This window comes from Amphiprion ocellaris, chromosome 12 (assembly GCF_022539595.1).
Source record: "Amphiprion ocellaris isolate individual 3 ecotype Okinawa chromosome 12, ASM2253959v1, whole genome shotgun sequence".
Classification (NCBI taxonomy): domain Eukaryota; kingdom Metazoa; phylum Chordata; class Actinopteri; family Pomacentridae; genus Amphiprion; species Amphiprion ocellaris.
In genome coordinates this window covers 6,710,559-6,732,578 of record NC_072777.1, presented here as the reverse complement: position 1 = coordinate 6,732,578, position 22,020 = coordinate 6,710,559, and the positions used below count along the sequence as shown (strand labels likewise).

Genomic DNA, 22,020 nt, shown 5'->3' with positions numbered 1-22,020 from the left:
ACCTTTAGAATTCATCATTAAAGGAGCTGTGATTGTAGTGGCTGCAGGACTTTAGACGTGCTTTGACTTGAACATGCTTTCCAAACAAATGAAGCCCACACAGAGTAGAAAGATCTAAATTCTCCAGATATCCCTGTGTTTTGTCTACCTACTGTGATCGGCAAACCTCAGAAATAATCACGATGACGAAGCTGAATTTGTAATGATGTCCTGTAAAAAGCACAAAGTCACAGAGAGTCTTTCAGGAACGTCCACAGCAGCTCTGTGAGTTCACTGAGAGACAGTACTGGGGTCAATATATAATAGCAGGACTTTTGTAACATAGTTGACATTTTTGCTGTTTTCAGGCCTAAAATCAACATGGCCGCCTATAACCAAACACCACATGACATTTTTAGAGAAAGATTCTTCTAAAATATTGAATTTACAATTGAGTAAAATTGAAATTGAAAGTTATTTATAAAGATATTGTAGTAAACCTGTTGACATGCGATAAATCCACACTTGACTCACACACTACTTTATATTAAATAACTCAGAAAGCCTTGGAGTCTGGCCAGTCTTTTCTTCAGGAGGAAATGACATCATGTGGAGCAGGTCATGTGATCTGGAATTAACACACTGAGAAAGTGATTTCTCAGTTACAGATACAATGTTATTTTCCATATAAAATTTGATATATTGCCAAAAAATAAATATCTGTCATGATTATCTCAATTTAATAAAAAGAACACAATCATAACTACTTTTAATAAGCTCATTTTATTATTGTTTAGCTAATTAGAAGATCGTTATTATTAAATTCAGACAGTTATTTAGTTGACATTTTAGTGATATCCAATCTTTTTTTATTAATGTGATTGTTTCCATCATAATTATGAAATTTGTAAAAACATGATCATAACGAACATATAAAACATTACTTTTTTTTTTAACTTTTAATAAAAATGTATGCAAGATATATCCCATGGACTTCAAAAGTCCCTCAATTATATATTGACCCACTAGCTGTAGTATGGATGGAACGTGTGCACGTTCTCTCTTCAGATTCAAAGTCCACATTGGTAAGTGGATACAGAAACTGGCCTTAGGAGATGTTTCAACTATTAAAGCCTTAAGTAACACCAAATCAATAACTAAACATCATCTGTAGCAGCATCCAATCAGAAAGCATTCGACAGTGGAAACAAGGAAGTCAGCAGCAGTTGAGATCCATCACAACTACCATCATTTCCTGGTACTATCTGCTGAATCCATAGCTGACAACTGTTCACGTCATCGTAAAGTTCCAGTTAATGCAGCCCTTTGTGTTGATGACAAGCTGGTGCAAGAGCTCATTGTAGACTCTATAGCTATGCAGCCGTCAGACATAGTAGTCATTAGGTGGAAATATTTAGTAACAATTAAGCCCTGCGGAAGTCTGTATGCTGCAACCTGGTTTAAGTCTGTTGCGTGTCAATTCTGACTGGACACACAACTGTTGTAATTTTAACTGGCTCCAAATCTTCTTTAATCACTGTTACTTCCTCATTGAAAGCATATTATCTGCTCTATCAGTTTAGCAGAGATATTCTAGTTTTGTATTTCTCGTTGGTTTATGTCATTTACACTTTCTGTTTTCAGTTCAGTTTAGTCAGTTTCCACAGTGAGTTGGCTCATTTTAAGTTTGAATGCATTTAGTTTTTAGCATCTCAGCCTCAATAAACACATAAATCAAAGCCTCTTCATGCTTGTTGTGAGGACAAATTTGACCAAATTATTAGAGACTAAAGATAAAAGACATATTTTTACTTAATTTAGTTAGTTTTGCAAGTTAGTTTTAATCTTTTTTCCTAAGTCTTGGTTTTTATTTTTTGACATTTCCTGTAGTTGCTATTTTTATTACAACTCGGTTGATGGTGTGTTAAATCGAAGACCTGAACAGATTGTACCTTTCTGTGCACAATAATCTACACTTCCAGCAGATGAATGGATTAAGCAAGTTTAACGGAACAAGTCTCTTCTTCAGTTCAAGTCATTAACCTTGGTGCTGTGAAGCTTACACAACAACTTATTCAGCATTAAATAGACGAAGGTAAAATCAGGCCCAAGACACCTGCAGCTGGTTGAAAGGAAGCAAAAGGAGCAGCGGCACTGATCATGAGGCTGCTTTCAACTGATACGACTTTAGAACCAAACTGAATGCAAGTTCAACTAGTGACGAATGAGACGCCACATGAACAGTGGTGTGTTTGCTTACTGCTAAACCACTTAAATGGCTTTAATGGCGATGAGATTGCTGAGCTTGGAAAAGAAACACTTTAATTACATAGTAAGTGACCATGAGACACGATCCAGATAATAATTACCGTTGGGTGCCAGCAAAATGCATTTAAACTAAAACATATAGTAGTATATAAACATCATTTCAAGGAGACGGCTGCAGGGAGAACAAGACAAGGAAAACAGGAGAAATGAAGTAGGAAAACAAAGAGTGTGAGAGGATGTAGCAGTGACAGAAGATGATGAAAGGTTCATCTGTGAGGATGTGTCTGAGGCCGAAGTGTGCATGTGGCTTAACACCCCTAATAAAGTGGCATCACGCTTTAAATGTCTGTTTGATTCTTCTATCTGCACGTCTATGAAGATTTTCTCTCAACTCAAAACACAAATGAATTTGCAGTTTTCCTCTTGAGGATGATTTGCTTCCTGACTAACCTCCACAGAATGCTACAATTTCGGTTTGTATGGAGGAAAAAAAAAGCGCTATTTGTACCGAGCGACACCAAAATAGCGAAAAACCCATAGTAGAGAAGAACAGGGCTGTGGACTGGAACCACCCAGAGAGTAAAGTGCTACAATACACCACTCTTAGCATGTTCAAAGTGCCTGACAGCGTAATGCGGCCTCTACTACGGCTGACTCACGACGTCAAGCATCAATTTCAACTTTCAGAGTGACTTTATATGCGGGTCGCTCCGGGGCTAAGTGTGGAAGAGAAGAGTGGCTGAGGCCTGCGAACTACGGGCCGCTAACACTGAGAGCTTTAACATCTCAGGAAGCACCGTCAAGCTGCTTTCACTGTTCCTGAGCTGAACTGATGGGAATCACTGCAGGCTATATACGTCCTGTGGATGTACACAGTGTCCTGAAGGTGTTTGGTGTGCGGTGCGAGAGGAAACCTACATGGTCAAGCTCTTGAGCTTTGTGGTTACAGGAGCGCTGTAAACAGAGGATTAGAGGATTATAAGACGGAGCAGCAGAGCACAATAGAACAAACCAATCAGGGACGGGGGAGGTGATTCTTTTCCCCTGAGGCTCATCAGGAAAATGATTCTCCTTCCAAACTCTGATCAGAGGACGAGGCCAGGATTTATCAAACTGCTCAAGGTGACACTCAAGTTCTAAAGATCAAAGTACAAATGCTTTGAACTCCTATTTGTGAAATGAATATAAAAAAGTATCTGTCATTTGTCTTTTAATGAGGCCAAAGAGAGGCTGGCTGGATTGTAGAGGACTTTTGTACATGATCAAACGTTTGATGAATGTACATCAATTTTGAACGCGAGTCTAACCTACGCTGGATTTTAGGCTTTATTTTCTGAACACAATATATTTTTACGCAAACACTTTAAAACTACCTGATAAATCTGTCATTTTTTGTTAGCTTTTTGGGATATACAAATTAACCAGAACATTTAGAATATTAACTCATGGTGAACAAATTATGTAATTAAGTCACAGAATTTTTTTTCTTTTTGCAGTCTCTTCCCAAATACTTTTTTTCTTTAAAACTCCAACAACGCAGAAATTCCCTTCAAATAAAACTGACACATGATTAAAAACTGAACTCTCAAAGGTTTTTCTGAATATTATGTGACAGAGAAAAGTTTGAGGATGTTATTCAGGGATGTTTGCCGAACAGCACCCTCTGTGGCCACAAGTGGTAACTGCAGGAAAATGTCGATAACTTCCTGAGACTCTCTAGAGTCAGCTCCACTAATGGTGCTTTTCCACTAGCACCTACTCGGCTCAGCTCGGCTTGACTCTACTCAGTTTGTGAGGTTTTCCATCAGGACGTAGTACCTGGCACCAGCTACTATTTTAGTACCTACTCGGCCGGGGTTCCAAGCGAGCTAAGTCAAGCCTGTAATGTGACGTCTACAGAGTGCAGACCACTGATTGGACAGGGAGTGACGACACACGAGAGCGACTCCTTCATGAAAACCAGTGAGTGTTTTGTGACTTCAGGAAACTTTTGTATTACTTATCCCATTGGTGGGAAAGTCACTTTAAACAAACAAGCATATTTTCAAAGTAACGTCGTTGTCTCCTGTATGCAGACAATAAGCTAGCTAGATAGCCATCAATGCTAACTCCGTGGCCGGGGCGCCGTGCTATGACGATGAGGTGGTACTCAATTGTAATGGAAAACGACCCAAACCGAGTCGAGTAGAGTCGAGCCGAGTAGGTGCTAGTGGAAAAGTACCAAGACATTTATGATCATCAGGTGACCGTGAACAATTAACACGTCTCCTGGTGGGGCACTTACTCACTGTTTTAAATCTGGGTAGCTGTAGCTCAAGCAGAGAACAAATCAAATCAGACTGTCTTCGCATATAGCCTTCAGATATTTTGAATCGTACAGGACAGTAATCGTCTTTGTTCAAACCTACTGAGTGTGTATGAGCTGATCACCTGCTGCATACAGCTGCCCTCACAGGCATGAATAAAGTTAAACTGAACTGAATTTTCTCCTACACTTGTTACCACTGGTATAAGCTGCAGGTCCTATGAGACAAAGGAAAGCTGCAACAGCAAAGTGGAACTGAGTAAAAGTTCACTCTTATTGCTCATTAATTAAATTTTTCATTTGTAAGAGCACACTTTTATTTCAAAAGACAGATTGAAACTAAATCCCTGTGCCTATAAATTCACCTACAGGGCTGAGAGTTCCTTTTTAAAGGTTAATCTGACACTTAGCTGTAAGAAAGAAGGAGCCCTATGATAAATGTGTAATTCTTCACTATTAGCTAAGAGCTTTTTAGTCCTAATTTGTCTTTTTATTGCATTGTGTATGTGCAACCTTCAGAAGTTTGATAAATACGAGCCCAGATCACATGGTACTGGTGCATGGTAATCAAACCATGGCTTTGTTAAAATATGGATGTAAAAGTCCTTCAGTTTAAAAGTTAAATTTTTAAAAAAAACTGAAAAATTAAAGTGCATTCAGTTAAACTGGTGCCTCTGTAAGTTGGAATCAGCATCTTGTTGTTAGAGAACAGGGTGCTGTGCTGGCAGATTGTTACAGCATGCAGGGTTTGTTACGGTTTGAAAGGTCAAAGGCGGGTGGGAGAGGGGATTAAATTAATGGTTAAATGTCCGGGTCTTACGCTGCTCTCTCTGGGGACGATGGGACTGAGGAGCCATTACTGGGAGGAAAAAAAAGGAAACAAAGAAGAAGAAAATGATTAAACACAGGATCAGATGGAGATGGAGCTTTCTGCACAGCAAACCGAGTCCAAGTAACAGTTTCTGTCGTAAGAACGTGTCCAAACGTTGAGGGCTGCAGGAGCACAGAGTCAGTCACAGGCCGACAAACCTTGAGTCTACAAAACGTCAAAATATACAACTGGGAAAGAGGAAATCTGACTTTTCAACATTTCTTACTGCTTTCAGCGTTTTTTACTGATCTCACTGTACATTTTTCAAATTCAGAGTCACAAGAGCTCAGTTTAACCCTCTGAACACCAAAAAGGCTTTTAAAAGCAGTTTATCTTTTTGGTAAAATGCAACCATTTATCTGAGCCACAAAGTAAATACTTGGACTTTCAACTTCCTGATCGTAATTGAATTAACTGTGTGTGACGTGTAAACCTAAAATCGTATTTCATCAAAGTTGCCATATTTTCCATGTCTCATTTACAAATTGGCACCAGATTCTGTTTAAAAAAAAAAAAAAAAAAAAAAAAAAAAAAAAAAAAATTCTGTTCTCTTCTGTGCATCTAAGAAGCCATTAGTGCCACCAAGAGTCATGCTACAAAACTTCTGGGGATTTCTTGGCCGTGAAGGAGCACAAGAATAAAAACAAATTAATTTTGTACATGTTGGTTTAAGGTGTTTTACAAACATATATAATCCAACTTTAACTTTTTAAAAAGTTTATGACATTGCAACTGTGTCATGGTGATCATATATCACCATATACATATGAGTTCTCTCTACTTTTAGTCATGGTTGTGCTCTTTCAGTAAAGGTTCATGACTTTGTACAGCAGTGAAAACTGATCTCAAAGTCAGTAAAAATGTGACAGGAGCAAAAAAAAAAAAAAAAAAGCCCAGAAACTGCTAGGGGTCAGAGGGTTAAATGATTACTAAGACCTTGTCCAGTTAAATTGTGTCCGTAACCTTAAACCAATCACACGTCTGTCCACATAAACACAAACATACTCGATTGAGCAGCAAGAATCACTGAAGTTCTCACTGCAGTGAATCAGACATCAGATATTTTACTTAATCAAAGTCAGATATTCACAATCATTTACTGGCAGCTTGATAATCAAACATCTCATGTTGTGAAGCCAGAACTTTATTTCATAAAGCTTGTGGAGGTCTGAAAGAAATTCAATAAAAACAGTCAACACAGTTTAAAATACTGGACAAAAGCCTCGTGTGTGTAGTTTAGAGGTTTCCCACCCTTAACATGAAGCAACAATCAAGAGTATTTTAATAATACAGTGATCAATACCTATTTAAATTGGTTTGAGGAATATCAATATATTTTTCTATAAAATCGAGATTACAAACTTTAACGCTGTCTGACTCTCACTGTAATAAAATACAGTCGAAAAGAATCAAAATTAGAAACTTTTGCAACAAAGAAATCTGTTGGACGACACCAACAGACTATAAATGTTTTTAGAAAGTCGTCTCAGTCTTTGAGGTTAAGCAGGATGTTGTCAAGCCTCATCATGGACAACATCTTCCATCCTCTGCTCAGTGTTCTGGTTTACTGGAGACTCACAAAGTGCTGCACTGAACCTTTTCTGTGACCAAATATATAATTTCTCTTCTTTCTGACCAAGTTGTATATTTTTTACACAATCTACTATCATTACACTGGCTTACATTTACAATCATGACAGATAGATAAACTTTACTGTCTGTCCCAAATGGTGACAGAAATTCTTCTTTGGCAGGCTCCAAAAATAAAACAACACATAAAAGCATGTAAAATTACTGCACATCTCTGCTGTTAAACTGCCTTTAATTTACTACCGATTCACATTACACTTTTCCCTCAGCTTATCTGTGAACATGATGTTAGTTTATTATTAAATTATAGCTAATCTGCACTTTGTCCATACTATGATTATACCTCATCAAAATATCTTGAACATACAGCACTAGTACATTTTATATCCACTTACTGTGAATTTAGTGTTATAATGCATTATTTATCTACTACTGCAATTACTATTCCAACATTTCATGTTCTCTTTTTACTTTTTATTCCCTCCTAACTCTGTGTTGAGCAGTTTCCCTACAGCAGCCAATAAAACAGTCCTTGGTTTTTATATGCATCCGTGAAAGAAAAAAGTCAAATTTGAGTTTAATTAAATAATTTTTTGATCATTTTTTACTTTGACTTCAAGATTAGTGTTTCCGTCCTGCTCTGTGAAAAATCCTACTGATGTTCTCTCACGTAAATGTTACTTAAATTTCCACTGCAGGAACAAGGAACAGAGTGTGTTTAACAAACTGCACATATATGATTAAGCAGATTCTCCAGATTTTGTACAAGCAGATCTTGAATTTCCCTCAGGATTAATAAAGTATCTGTCTGTCTGTCTGTCTGTCTATATAGCTCTTGTCATCCATTACAGGACTCTGACAGAAAGGATGGTAAGGACTATGTTCTTGTTTTTGATGGGGGACAACCTATTTGTTGTTGGTTTTTGGGGCAACAAAAGCTCAGGGTGTCTGTTCCTTTTAATTTTTGTGCTTCAATGTCCTCCAGACCTCCACGAGCTTGAAGAGACAAAGTTCAGACAGAAAAAGCGCCTCCACTGACTACTATATTGTCAAAGATCCAGTTTCAGAAGTTAAAACATAAAAATGTGTGATTGTGTTGTAAATATGCCGCAGTGTGTCGGATACCTGCGCAGGCCCGAGTCGTTGGCCACTTCCTCAGGAATGAGCTCAGCCTCGCTCTGGGCGATCCTCAGGGCCAGCTCCCGGTCCCTCCTCTCCTGCGCCAGGATGGCCTCCCGAGCCGCCTCCTCCTCCCTCTCAGCCTGCAGCTGCAGCTCCATCTCCATCTGAACACACACATCGCCAGCACACACGACATTAATGTCTGGACTCAGCCGACTGCACACCTGCTGTGTCTCTGCAGCAGGTAACATATGTTCACGTGTGGAAGAGTTGGAGTCAACTTCCGATTCAGTTTCTCAGTCCTCAGACACGTCCACCATCTGCTGGTACAAAATATCTGCCAGATCCACCACAGCATGGTTAGAGCCTCATGTCGAGTTTCCTAGAAACTCCAGGTCCTAGGTCCAGACTTCAGGAACATTTATTCTGAAGTGCATTTGACAGCTCAGTCAGGAGATTTTTTACAAGGTTGTTGCTTATGAATTATCTGACTTTGAGAAGTGCTGCAGAAATAAAGCTGTTACTGAATGAAGATGTTTTACAGATTGAGGTCTGATTCAGAGTTCAGATCAGATTGAGTTTCACAGATGTCGTTCCAGATTTGCAGCTCTAATGCATCACAAAGTGCACCATCCCTAATTTTAAGTTGATTTAAAAAAAAAAAAAAAAAACACACAAAAAAATGGAGGAAAACATACAGATAATTGAAAAAAATGAAGGAAAACAACAACAGAATGTCTCCAAGTTTGTGGAACACCATTCTACCAAAATACACGCCCTCAGTTAGTATTTTGATGGTGGTGGAGAGTGTTGTCGAACACATCAATCGAAAATCTCCCACAGGTTTTCGAATCTGTTCAGATCAGCTTACTGTGAAGGTCATAACACACGATTCACATTTTCACCCTCATCAAACCATTCAGTGACCTCCTGAGCCATTTTGATGGAGGCATTGTGGTCCTGGAAGAGCTCACTCCCATCAGGTTAGAAATGTTCCAGCATAGGATGAAGGTAATCACTCAGAACAGCTTTGTATTGATTTGCAGTAACTCTTTCCTCTAACGGGACTAAAGGACCCAAACCATGGCAGCAAAAATCCCCTAACGGTATAACAGAGCCAGCAGATTCCCTCGCTGTACCCAACAAGAATTCAGGTTTTTCCTTTAATTTATCTCCAGCCTGCAGGATGTAGTTATTTTAACACGGTGGATGCATTAATAGAAAAGGACACCACACTTGGTCTAATGAAAGCTGCTCTTCAGCCACAAGTGAAGGACATTTTTGGTTGTAGTCATTTTGCAGATTTGTCAAGTTTAAATCCTCAAAGGAATGTAAAGGACATAATTTAAGACATTTCTAGAACATGAAGGGTCTGACCAAGACTGATAAATTCAGCAAGTTTTTGTAATGATAATCTCACATTTTGGCTGAGTTGAAAGGTTGGTACTAATTTTTTCAATGCATGAAGCTAATTGACAAGTTGACATAATTTAAAAGAATCCTGACTTTATTTTTAGTACCTGAAACTTTCACGATACATAAATATTGTAGAACATCACACGTGTTCAGAGATAAATATCAAGCGAGTCATTATTGAAGCTGCACAACCCATTATAGGCACACATTCTTCTAATTCGCTCAAACAAGTCTTTTCAAATTGTCACTTTGGATTTAACTGATCTGAAAAACAAACAGTAACAACAGGATCCAGTAACCACTGGTTGAAGCCTCGGACTAAGGAGAATATTAATACTGCGAAGAGCTCAACGAGAATGAGTGGAAACTCTTTCTAATGTTCATTCACAGAAGCAGAAACCCCTTCATGTCCTCCGTCCTACTCATTAGAGAAGCACTGAGGGCGGTGATTGAGGAGCGGAGCTAAATTGGATGATTAATGCTGCTGCTTCCACCTCTCTTCATGAAACAACTTTTAGAAGTCAAACAGCTGCTTGACCAGCTCAGGAGGGGCGTAAAGACCCAAAGAGTTTCACTTCAATAGCTGAACTTCTTTGAGATGCTAAAGACATTCTTTAATCCTGACTACACTTTATTTCACCTTCATTGTCATACTACTCATCTTAACCATTAACAGGCCGTCTAAGTTTAAAGTCAAAGTCAGAACTGCTGTTTAAATAATATCACTGGATATGTTTGATCAAAATGAATAATTATTTGCAAACCTTTTGGATTTGTACTTTATTTGATAAGCTTTCCACTGACATGAATAATTAAAAAGTTAGTCTTAAAAAATGACAATACACAAATCTGATCCTATACAGTTCACCTTGGAACAAATCACGTTACAAATTATATTATTATTTATTATATTATTAACAATTCAGCTGCAAATGGTATTGTATCTTATACCTAAATATTTTCTGTGATACCATAAATTCTTACATTCAGAGTTGATATTTAAATAATGGCAGTTTTAAGTAGTAGTTAGAAAGTGGAGTTGATTGAGGAAAATAAAGTAATAAATACATAATAAATCAAACATTTATGCTATATCATTTATAGTTAATTAAAGTGCGATATTTGCATTTCATGTCATTGAATTTTTGACCTGTTTGAACTCTGCTGGGTTGGATAAAATAGTTTTTCCTAAATCTAAAATGAGCCAAATTAAGCCATTCGAAGGATTCTGACAAACAAAATTTTACACTTTATGGATGGTAAGAACCAAAGTTACACCAAACTTAAATGACACTCAAATCTGTAGCTGTGAGTGAGCTCTGAGTTCTTGCTTATGTCGACTTTTCAGGCATGTGGTGTGGATTTGGTTGTCTGTGGTTCTAGCAAGCGCAAAATCTGATCTTTTATCTCTCAGGTGAGTTTATTTGAATGTTTCAGCAGCTGCTTGTTTATTTTCACACATTTTTTTAGCTGCTTCATCAGTAGGGAGAAGTTTAAAGATTTAATCACACCGGCAGACCACGGCTGTGTTTTTAATGGGAATTTAGTATAAACTGCATTACGGGGATGATTTGATTGTAAGCAGCTGCATGCTGGTTAATCGCTGCAATTGTTCTAGAGTGGCTTTAATCAGTGGTCAGAGGTCTGAAGTTTTGTCTGTTTGTTTGGCCAATTTAGCCGTTTACCCCTACAGCACTGTCAGACTCACAATGGACACCTACATTACACACACAGTGGGAGGCAACGCAACCACCAACACTTTTGTGATGTGAATGACTGTAGCTCAGGTGGTACAGTGGGTCGTCCGCTAATCGCAAGGTTGGCAGTTGATCCCTGACTCCTCTATGTGCCAAACATGTTGATCCCAGAAAGAAACGCACTGTGAAGCACTTTGGAACTTAAGGTTAAAATAAAGCAGTTTCTACCATTTATTGATTCAGCTCCACCATTTGGCCTTTCCCAGTGGACATTTGTGGTGTTGCAAAAAAAACAAAAACATTCTACCCATTGACTTTCAATATAAAAGAGACCTTTGTTGATAGGGGACCTCTAACTGCTAAAGAAAGTCAGTGTTTTATTATTCTTTTGCTACACATTTTTATTTATGGCAGTTTCATATTGATTTGTAGAATCCGGGTAAAGCCTGTATGTCAGAATTACTCCAATATGACAACTTGCTATTGTGTGATGTGGGTAGTTTTACAGTGCTTGGACACGGTTGTAGGTTCAAGCTGCAGCGAGTACTGAAGATGTGAAAATCTGCACATTGTAGAGGAAACAACAATGTAGAGTTATATCGAAGCCATTTGAGGGCAGAAAGAGGTTATTTGAATATAAATAACCAAAGAGGGACTTTAATAAACCTCTCCAGATCTCTGACAAGTTGATTTTATTTTTTGATGTCATCACAATTTAAAGTCTATAAAGTGCTGTAAACAATACTGAGCATGTGCAGTGGGTCGCACAACGCAGAAGCAAAGCCAGAAGCTAGAAAACCACTCAGGCTCATGCACCATGTGGGCAGTTTTCATTCAAGAGAGCAACTGAGTGCAGTTCTTCTTCATACGTCCATGTCAGGTCAGAGATTTGGGTCTTATACTACAAGTGGGGAATGTTTTCAAAGTTAGTTTGCAATAATAATCCAAATTTTTGCTTAATTTCGCCCACACTTTCCATAAAAGTCTTTTTTCACTTCATGCAGTAACATGAAATAAATTTCTGTCCTTTTCTTTTTGACACATAACGCTAATAAAGACTGATGGGCGACACTGTCTACAAAAGACACCACTGGTTTTACTCTGGCAATCATTCAGTCTCAGTAAATATCATTTCCAAACGCCTCACATCCTATTTTTTTTTATCATGACTGTGACTGTATGTACAGACACAGAAATAAAACTTCACAGTGTGGATGATGACACCTTCGCTATTCAACTGCTCAGCCTTGTTAAGACTCTGCAGTGGGACTCATGAATATTTAGAGAACAGTGAACGTGTCAGGAAGCCCAACAGCTCTGTGGTGATGGAGGTTCAGGAGATTTGTGGGTAACCCAGCCTCAGCAGCTTTGATCTGAGCAGCCGCCGCTCGCCGCTAAAACCTGCACTTGATCTGGGCCGGGTCGACACCCCGGAGAACCAGAGGCACCAGCCGCCACGGCAACAGATGGGCCGGACGGCAACACGCTAGATGATAAACATAAAACCCTGCAAACTGTAAACCCGCTATCTCTCTGTCACACACACAAAGAATCTGTAAAACATCACGAGTGGAAAAGTGCAGAATTACCAATGTACACAAGATACAAAGGGTTTGTATGACAAGTCACAACCACTGAAGCAAGACTAAGTGGTATATGTCCATTTATTCTATTTATTTATTTATCTATCTCTATTTAGGGAACACGTGAACACAGATACATGTGCAGGTCTTTAAAGGGTCTTTTCACCCAAAATTTCAAATTAAAAACACATCTGAGTGACATTTAGTGCCCAGTGTTTTAAAATCTGTCTCTGATTTATGTCTCAGCAAAGTAGCTATATATACACTACCGTTGAAAAGTTTGGGGTCACCCACACAATTTCATGTTTTCCATGAAAACTCACTTTTATTCATGTGTTAACGTAATTACACAAGGGTTTTCTAATCATCAATGAGCCTTTCAACACCATTAGCTAACACAATGTAGCATTAGAACACAGGAGTGATGGTTGCTGGAAATGTTCCTCTGTACCCCTATGGAGATATTCCATTAAAAATCAGCTGTTTCCAGCTAGAATAGTCATTTACCACATTAACAATGTCTAGACTGGATTTCTGATTAATATGTTATCTTCATTGAAAAAAAATGCTTTTCTTTCAAAAATAAGGACATTTCTAAGTGACCCCAAACATTTGCACAGTAGTGTATACTCAAACTCAAAGAAACATCTACTACAACTGTTTTGAAAAAATATATATCTTTGCAATTTAAAAGAAATTGCAGACTGATTTGCAGCTCCAATGAAAATGGCTGCTTATAATATTCACAATCACTCCCCACCAAAGAGTATTCCTAAAATAATCTGTAAACTCTGCTGACTAAAAGTTCAGATGTCTTTCAGTTAGCCTACATCAACAGCTGATGGAAAACAGGGTGTGTTTGACGATGAACAATTGAAATATTGAAATAAATAAAGTTAATATATTTTTTTTTAATGTGGAGTGAATCACAGCATGCTGCTGAGAAAGGCTGTTCAAAGGATTCATTTTTAGTTATTATACATGTCAAAGCAATTTAAAGAAAAGAGGTTTTCTTATCTCTTGAAGAAAGCCTGCAAAATTCCAGTTTCACTTTAGTTCTAATATTTGGTAATTTCTTCAATTATTTTACAAATTTTAAGAAAATAAGAATCATCTACCAATCAGACGCGAGAGTGAAACCATCAAGTGACTGACCTGTGAAGGGAATAACATTGATTTTGAGCAGGTGAGCAGTCAGTTCACCTGCTGTGAGTTCACTGAGCACCTCAGTGAGGTGATCCGGGTAAACAGCAGTTAGTAACGATCAAAAATAGAGCAAGACTGACAAACTGATGAACCAGAGACGGGGTCATTGGACGCACATGGGGAGTGAAGACGGTTCTGTGTGGTCTGATCCACCGTAACCTGAACTGTTGCTGCTATGATAGAAAGGTGTCAGAACACAGAGCGTCACAGCTTGCTGCTTACGGGGCTGCACAGAGGTCAGAGTGTCCATGCTGAGCCTTATCTATCACTGATAGAGCCTACAGTGGGCAGGTGAGCGTCAAAACTAGAACTGAAGGTGGTGTGGTCTGATGTTTTCTTTTGCGTTATGTGATGCATATGATGGGAAGAAGGTAGTAGTAGTGATGCTCAGGGGAAAGTTGTGTTGGGGAACCTTGGCACCAGTATTCAAGTAGATGTTACTTTGACAAATAGCAGTAGTGCAAACTACATATACCTCTATAGGGCAGCGGTTCCACCACCTGATGGCAGTAGCATCTGCTCAAGAATGGATTGAGGACCATGACAAAGAGCTGAAGACCTTGTCTTGGCCTCCTGATCCACAGATCTTGATCAATGGGCCAGAAAAATCACTCATTCATGTAAGCCCCACCTTGCCCTTAAACGATTTGCTCTTAGTATGATGTCAATCTTGGTGTCTGATACCACAGGACACCTTCAGAGGTCTGTGGACTCCAACTGTTTTGGCAACACAAAGGGGACCAACAGAATATTAGGCAGCTGGCTTTAATGTTGTGGCTGATCCATGTATGCCTCCAATCATCTTCTGCATCACTGGAACTGTCAAACATTATCTTTACCATAATGTAAAACCAATCCTAAACACTGATCTCAACCCTAAACCTAAATCCAGACCCTGAAGTCACCACAACACTATAAAGCCATGACTACATGCCATGTGCCCACTTCAGCGGTCCTCACAATGCTAGCATAACAGGGCGCTCAGAGACACGCACAGTGACAGAGAGGGCCATTAGAGAGTGTGATGGAGAGAGATAACGTGTTGCCACGTTCCTGCCAGAACAGCTAGAAATGGATTAGAGCAAAGTAGAGCCGCACAGGAGGGATTTCAGGGCTTCCACTCAGTTGCTGAGGAAACACAAATATGTAAGGATGTGCACACAAACACATGGATACCACAACACTAGTGCTGTCCCTTGCTGATGTGTTTGGCCCCCCTTCAAACTGGGCTCATTTTTTACTTCTCATTTTTGGAGATTTGTCAAATCTCCATGGTTCTTTGGGTTATAATACAATGTAAATTTTTTAATACAAGGTTAAAATTCACATCAAAAATCATTTCTATAAAGGAAAATCATTATGTTCTTGCACAGAGGAGTGCTCTGTGACAAAATCTAGCTTGAATCAAATTCTTGCTTGCCTTCATCTACATTTTCAGCCTTCCTCCTGTTGTGAAAAACGGAGGCGGTGATTTATCGATGTGAGAAACACAGTGAGGTGTGTGAGTCAAGGTGCGAGTTTCAAGTTGTGTTGAGTCAGGCAGTGATGATGGCACACGTGTGAGTTCAGCAAATTTGATCTCACTGTAGTAATCTGCCTGGCTCTGGTTACATATCGTACACTGACAACAAATCAAGATGAAGCTTTATTAAACAGACTCTCTACGGGTGAATTTTAAAATCTAAATGACTTCATAGTAATAGTAAGAGTTCATATGTACTTCATACTACATGTGTAAATTTACCTTTTCTCCAGATTGCAACTCTATCACAGCTGCTCCAGGTTACTTTGTATATAAAACAGTTCTTGCATTGTAAATGTCCACCTTTAAAGAAATATCCCTCATCTGTTCATGTTTCTGCTTTTTCTCTTTTTTATAATACATGGTGCTAAAAATCACAAAACTCACCCATTTTATGCCATATAAATAAAATTGAGTTTACTTTTTGTAATCGTTTGCAACTGATCAAAAACATATATAACGCGTTTCTAAAACAACTTTGCTTTGGCAACAGTCTTTTGGTAACATAATGCAGTACTTTAAAGAAATGTGTGCAAGGTTACCATGGAGAACGTAAATGGTGCTCACACCAGCTATTCATTTGATTTAGTCTTTTTCTTTTCACTGCACTTTGGCTAACTGAAAGGTAACTACTCCTATTGTTGGGGGCATTCTCACTATAATTTGGAATCCAAGAACCTCTGCACATTACTGCACAGTTAGAGTGTTATTTGTCCTTATAATAGTTTCTTCTCTCCACAATGACTGCAAAGAAGTTTCCTTCAAAAGGGTTTTAAATATTAAAGATCTGCAGCTCTTGTTTTGAAGTTAACCTCAACTGAAGCTTCTATAGAGAGAATTCTCTATTCCAAGACTGTAATTAAGTACTATAATCAATGGATTTGAATAACTTAGACAACTGCAGTCTGACATAAACCTTAATCTAAACTCACAGTGCATTTTAGGCTGAAATGATTTGCAAATCACCAACACTTAAGGGCTTATTACAGAACCTAAATCTGAAACAGTGAGAAACTGGGTGTTAAGTCTTTTGGCAGTGCTTTGTTAGCCAATCTATCCTACCAAAACTGCTCTCATTTGTTGCACTACTTTAGCAATGTTTCCATCCAAACGTGGCACAAATTTAAACTAAGTTTGTCAAATTAAAAGAAAAAAAGCTAATTATTTCCATCTAGCCAGTGCCATTAAATCACTGTAGAAGGAGAGAGGGCACAACTTAAGAGAGCTTTAGCCAAAGCTTAAACCAATGAAAGTTGGAAATAGGACATTTCCGTTACTTTCATGTATTTATGAGATAAAGTTTATAGTTTCCCCGTCACTCCACATGTGATGTTCTTGTCTTCTTCCATTTTTCTGATTTGGTGGTCAAGTTTTCCATCTCAAAAAAGAATAAAAGCTTTCTAGCTTTTTCTGCTTCAGGTTTGCCATGAACAAATTGAAAAAATGCCAATGAATGTAAAGAAAACACAATAAAGTTGTCTATTGTGCTTTTGTGCCTCATAACTCATATGGCCGCTAGAGATCTTTGTCAAGTCAAATTAAACAAAGGCCGTTTAAGGGATCTGAACAAACAACTAATGCTGCCAGCATTTGTAGAAAAAAGTGCAAATATATCTTTAACTTTCTTGCCTCCAAAGCAAATGTTCTCACAAATCCTTCTCAACTTTTAGCTTTTTAGCATGTAAAACAAAGCATATGTAACTCTACACACTCTATATCTCACCTACACACCGGGAAATGAAACAGTTTGAAGAAAGCCTTGTGTAGAGCTCCGTTTGTTGTGTTCTTTTGCACCTTTGTACTGAACTCAGCTGCATGAATCCATCCTGTAAACCGTGTGCAAACAGCTTCTGGGGTAAAACAACAAAGGCCAACAGAGGGCTCCTGACTGCAATCTGCCTGCAGCTACAGACACCCACCTGAATCCTCCTCTCCTCCTCCTCCCTCCTCTTCCTCTCCTCCTCTTCCTGCTTCCTCTTCAGTTCCATCTCTGCTTTCCTGAAGAGAGGAAAGACAAAGGGACACATGTAGGCAGAAAGAGGGAAAGATAAGAGAGATGAAGGAAATGTGGCAAAAGAGAAACAAAAAAAGAACAATCTTGTATTAACAGAAAGAAGAACTGAACATGAAATTCAAGCAGGGATTTTAAAATGTTTAATACTAAGATTGGAATGTAATGACTGATATTTTGCAGTGTAACTCTCATTGCCTTTTGCTACTCTTAGTGCTGCAAAATACAACGAATACAAGAGTTTAAGGCATTCAAATGTAAACACTGTGGGTTATTCAAATGGCAGAACAAATCACACACAGTTTATTAAATCCTCTCAAAGAAGAAAATCGAAAAAAAGAAAATTTGGCTTTTGGCAGAAAAAAAAAAAAACTACTGTTCGATAACCATTAATTAGCTGACTAATCTTTTCAGCTCCACTGGGTTGGATTTGTTTCCAAAAGATAAATCTGACAAATCCCTGCAAGAGACTTGAATCGCACCAAAAAGTTAAAAAGAAACACCCTCCTGTGTCTGTTTCAACAGCTTTTAAACTGGATGTTATTTTCTTGCTCTTTGCCTCTTTATTTTTGTTGTGCGCTCACAGGAAAACCATCAGAGCACTAAAGCGTTGACATTTTCACCCTTTACTACTGCCGGCTTGTACTCTGTGGTCATCGAGGAATTGAAGGTTGTTCTGCTGCTGCTGCACACGCTGCAAAACGCTCTGAATAGAAACATCAGCCAAATGCCCAAAAGAAAGAACATTGTGCCGTGGAGGCACAGTGTTTCAGAAATTTAAAACATCAGAAGTGAAATCCGCCGTGAGAAATTCCCATTGACAGACATCCTCGGAAACAATGGGCGGATTAAAGCTGCACCGGACCTGTGCTGAAACGTGAAATCCCATAAAACGTGTTATTACACTGATGTTATCACGGGCTTCTGATGTGATCTCAGGGTGCTATCAGTCTCCTGCACTCATGACCTTCAGTCTGTGACTTTCAGGTGCATCTTGGGAGTTCATAACTTGCCAGAGGAGGAGAATAAAGGGAACGGAAAGTGGGCCATAAAATTTGGGCTGTCGGCTCTAATGTCTTATATTAGCGGTTAGTGGTTTGTGACGAACACATTGGCCCCCATCAGTCCTCCTAAAAGACTTTCCATAGCGTTAAAAAACGCGGAGCTCTGTGGCAGTCAAACCCTGAATGAGGAATACGGCTGCCACAATCTGGGCAGGAAATTAAATTTTCCGTGTAACCATGTACAGCATGTGATGGATTTAAACCCTCACCGGCCACCTACATTGTGTCATTTAGGGAAAAAAGGTGGAGTCTTCAGGGAGGAGCTGGTTACCTGAGAAAAGGCTAGTTGACTGTATAAAGACAGAAAACACAAATCGCAAATTTTCCTAATTCTTGCATGGCTATGCTCAGTAACATATATGTGAATATTAAAATTAGAAATACTTAATAGAGAAAAATGCCTCCTTTAGTACGATACTATTAGGATGTCCTGGTCAAGATTTTTGCTCCTGATCTGATCCAAGTTATTAAAAATTCAGCGTCTGCCAATACCTAATATGATCGTCCCACATAATACACACTTCATGTATTGTAGATTAGCTGTAGTACTTGGTTGCACCAGCAAGTGGAGCCTCTTACTGTTTCATGCTGTTGTGATTATAGGCGATGGGCACTTCCATGTTGGCAAGCAGAGAGCATTGTGGAAGTTCAGCTAGTAAAAGGGCACCAAGACAAAGTCTTCAGTGATGCTTAATGACTTCCAGCTAGCGCACATGTGGTAACTCAAACTGGAATCAACTAATCCCAAACAATTACTAACTAATGTTTATTTTCATTATGAATTAATACACTAATTGTTTTTTCCATTAATTGACTGATTATTTGGTTTGTAAAAACTAAAAAAAAGAAAGAAAAATTCCATCACAAGTGCTCTCGTCTGACTCACTGGATGTAGGATGTAGGTCTTCCGTTGCCTTAGCCTCTCAACACCGTTTTCTCTCTATAGCTATTTGTAAACAACCAAAGTCTTCATGCCTTATCTTTACCTAGCTGCTGTAACATGTAAATTTCCCTGGTGGGGGATCAGTAAAGTTTATCTTATCCTGTGTAGTCTTGTCACTTTCATTATTGGCACCAAACAAACTCTCAAAAACCCACTCTATACCACCTGCCCAACAACAAACACCAGTTAGAGGTTAGCTGGTGAAGAAATTCGAGCATCAAGAAGGTAACGACAGACTCCTCATTTACTCAGGAGTTGGTGAAGACCAAAAAACAGAGCTAAATTACAAATGAATATTAGACTTCTACTCATTGAGTGGACAAACACAACTCCAGTGGGACAAAAGTAGGTCATGAAAGATAACAGGGCTCTGAATGGAGGTTTGCCTCCCCACCATACTAATCTTAAGTGGTTAATCTTAAAAGTATAAGGAGTGACATCACAGATACTATGTCTATGTTAAATTCTTTATAGATCAGAATCAAGTAACAACAGCCCTCATCAAGCTGTGGATGACTGGGGACAGGAACTGGTTTCACACTGCTGTTTTAAAATTGCATCACTTAAACATGACCTGATTTCTTTGTTTGTCAGATTTTTTTTGAAACTCTTAGGCTGTGACCCCTGACATCCTTGCTATTGTTCTCCTGTAATGATGAACACTGGGGAACTGAATCAGATTGTGCTGCTGTGCTCACTGTAAATCACCCAGGACAAAAGCATCAGCTAAATACAGAAAATGTAAAAAGCAACAACTCAACCTCATAACACTTTATAGCTTCTATAAAAATAAATGCTTTTGGAGCAGCAATCTCATTATGTAAATCCCTACTGGGCCCCTTTAAAAATGTGTGGACAGAGACTGCATTTGTCCAGTGCAGCAGTTCTTACTGAAAAGTGGCTTTTGCTGGGTCAAAACACACCAACTTTCACAAGTGCCTCTTAATTTTTGGCCAAGTAGCAAAACAAAAATGTTTCATCTGAAGCTCAGCTAAGAGGCCGAGAGGTACCAGTGCTCCATCCTGAAGCCCCCTCCCACTTACAGTCGCCTGTCCGCCTCCTCCTGCTTGCGGCGCTGCTCCTCCTCCTCCCTCCTCTTCTTCTCTTTCTCCATCTCCTCCTGGATGCGTCTCAGCCGCTCTCGCTCCTCCTCCTCCTTCTTCTTGTTCTGCATGGCGGTCAGCAGCTTCTCCGACCGGGTCACCAGGGCCTGGTACTCGTGGTCGATGTCAATCCGGCCCATCATGGTGCTCTGTCAGACATGGACACAGAATCGACTTAGAATGTCTCCAGGCAGCAGGTGCTAATTTGGAAGGTTAGACCTGGAATAATAAGTAACCTCACAGTGATAGATGCAAAAATAAATGTGTGAAGGTCTGAATGAGCATTTCAACTTTATTTGAATTTCAATTTAAATCACAAGGCTGTCTTGCACAGAGCCCCATTCAGCTCCGTTAGGAGGAAATGGAGCACAGACTGATGGAGGCTATTAAAGCAGCACATTAATGCTCATCATTTCGAAATAAGATGTTCAACTGTTGTCATGTTGCATTGTACAAATCTGAATTGTTCAAGTTGGCAAACTATTTCTCTTGAAAGCTGGAACTATTTAATTGGTATTCACTTTGATTCAAACTGAGCTTTTCTTCAAATATTAATGTACTGTTACTTTATATTTCATCAGCTTAAAAAGAAACATTGTGTGAGAAAGATTGGGCAACTTTCCGCTTGTAAATACTTAAAACTTCTAAGACAAAATGTACGGCAGGTCAAGAATTGTCATTAGTTTGGTGAATCTCTCACCCTTCAAACCCTGTGATAACACAAACAAGCAACTCAGACTTAAAGATAACAAAGCACTTGCAGTTTTCACCGTCTGAAATGTCATTTAGAGCTGGCAGTTCTGGAGGTCAAGAAAAGCTTCTGAAGACCAAGAACACTATGAGATAAAACTACATGCCTGCTGCGAAAGAAAGCAAAGCAAAATCCTGATACCAACTTAAGAACGGAAGGACTCTCAGCTGACAACAAAAGCATACACAAGCCGTGATAACTACAAATAAAAATTTTGCCCATGCGATTACTGTTAATTTTTTTGTCTATTTTAAGTTTACATAATAAAACATAGGATTTATTCAAGAAAGCAGAGCAGTGACATCAATACATTGTAATGTCTGAAAATGTCTTGAAAAATCAACAAAACATTTCATTTGTCCAGTGGTGAACAAATGCCTGAACATTCTACACAACTGTTTAGTAAATGCTGTTTTTAGCACATCTATCCAGCAGATAGAACCACTACAGCAACCTTGAGAAAAACACCTTATCAAACATAGAATCCCCATAGCGACCACGTATGAACCACCGTGAAACACATTAGCAACACCCTACAAACGCTTCAGTAACCACCCAGAAACACCAAAGCAACTGCTTAAAAACCTTA

At 38.9% G+C, this 22,020-nt stretch overlaps 1 protein-coding gene across 6 annotated transcripts in view; it reads right to left on the bottom strand.

Moving 5' to 3' along the window:
* myo6a (myosin VIa) overlaps nt 1–22,020 on the bottom strand; it is a 201,577-nt gene that overhangs the window by 32,789 nt on the left and 146,768 nt on the right. For 3 of the 6 annotated variants that reach the window (XM_055015731.1, XM_055015733.1, XM_055015732.1), the window contains exons 26-30: nt 20,621–20,829; nt 17,479–17,557; nt 8,139–8,299; nt 5,373–5,411; nt 3,166–3,201 (exon numbers count right to left, since the gene is read on the bottom strand). In XM_055015731.1, coding sequence (XP_054871706.1) covers nt 3,166–3,201; nt 5,373–5,411; nt 8,139–8,299; nt 17,479–17,557; nt 20,621–20,829 — 524 coding nt within the window. The remainder of the gene's footprint in view (nt 1–3,165; nt 3,202–5,372; nt 5,412–8,138; nt 8,300–17,478; nt 17,558–20,620; nt 20,830–22,020) is intronic. The other 3 variants (XM_055015735.1, XM_055015736.1, XM_055015734.1) reach the window with 2 other exon arrangements.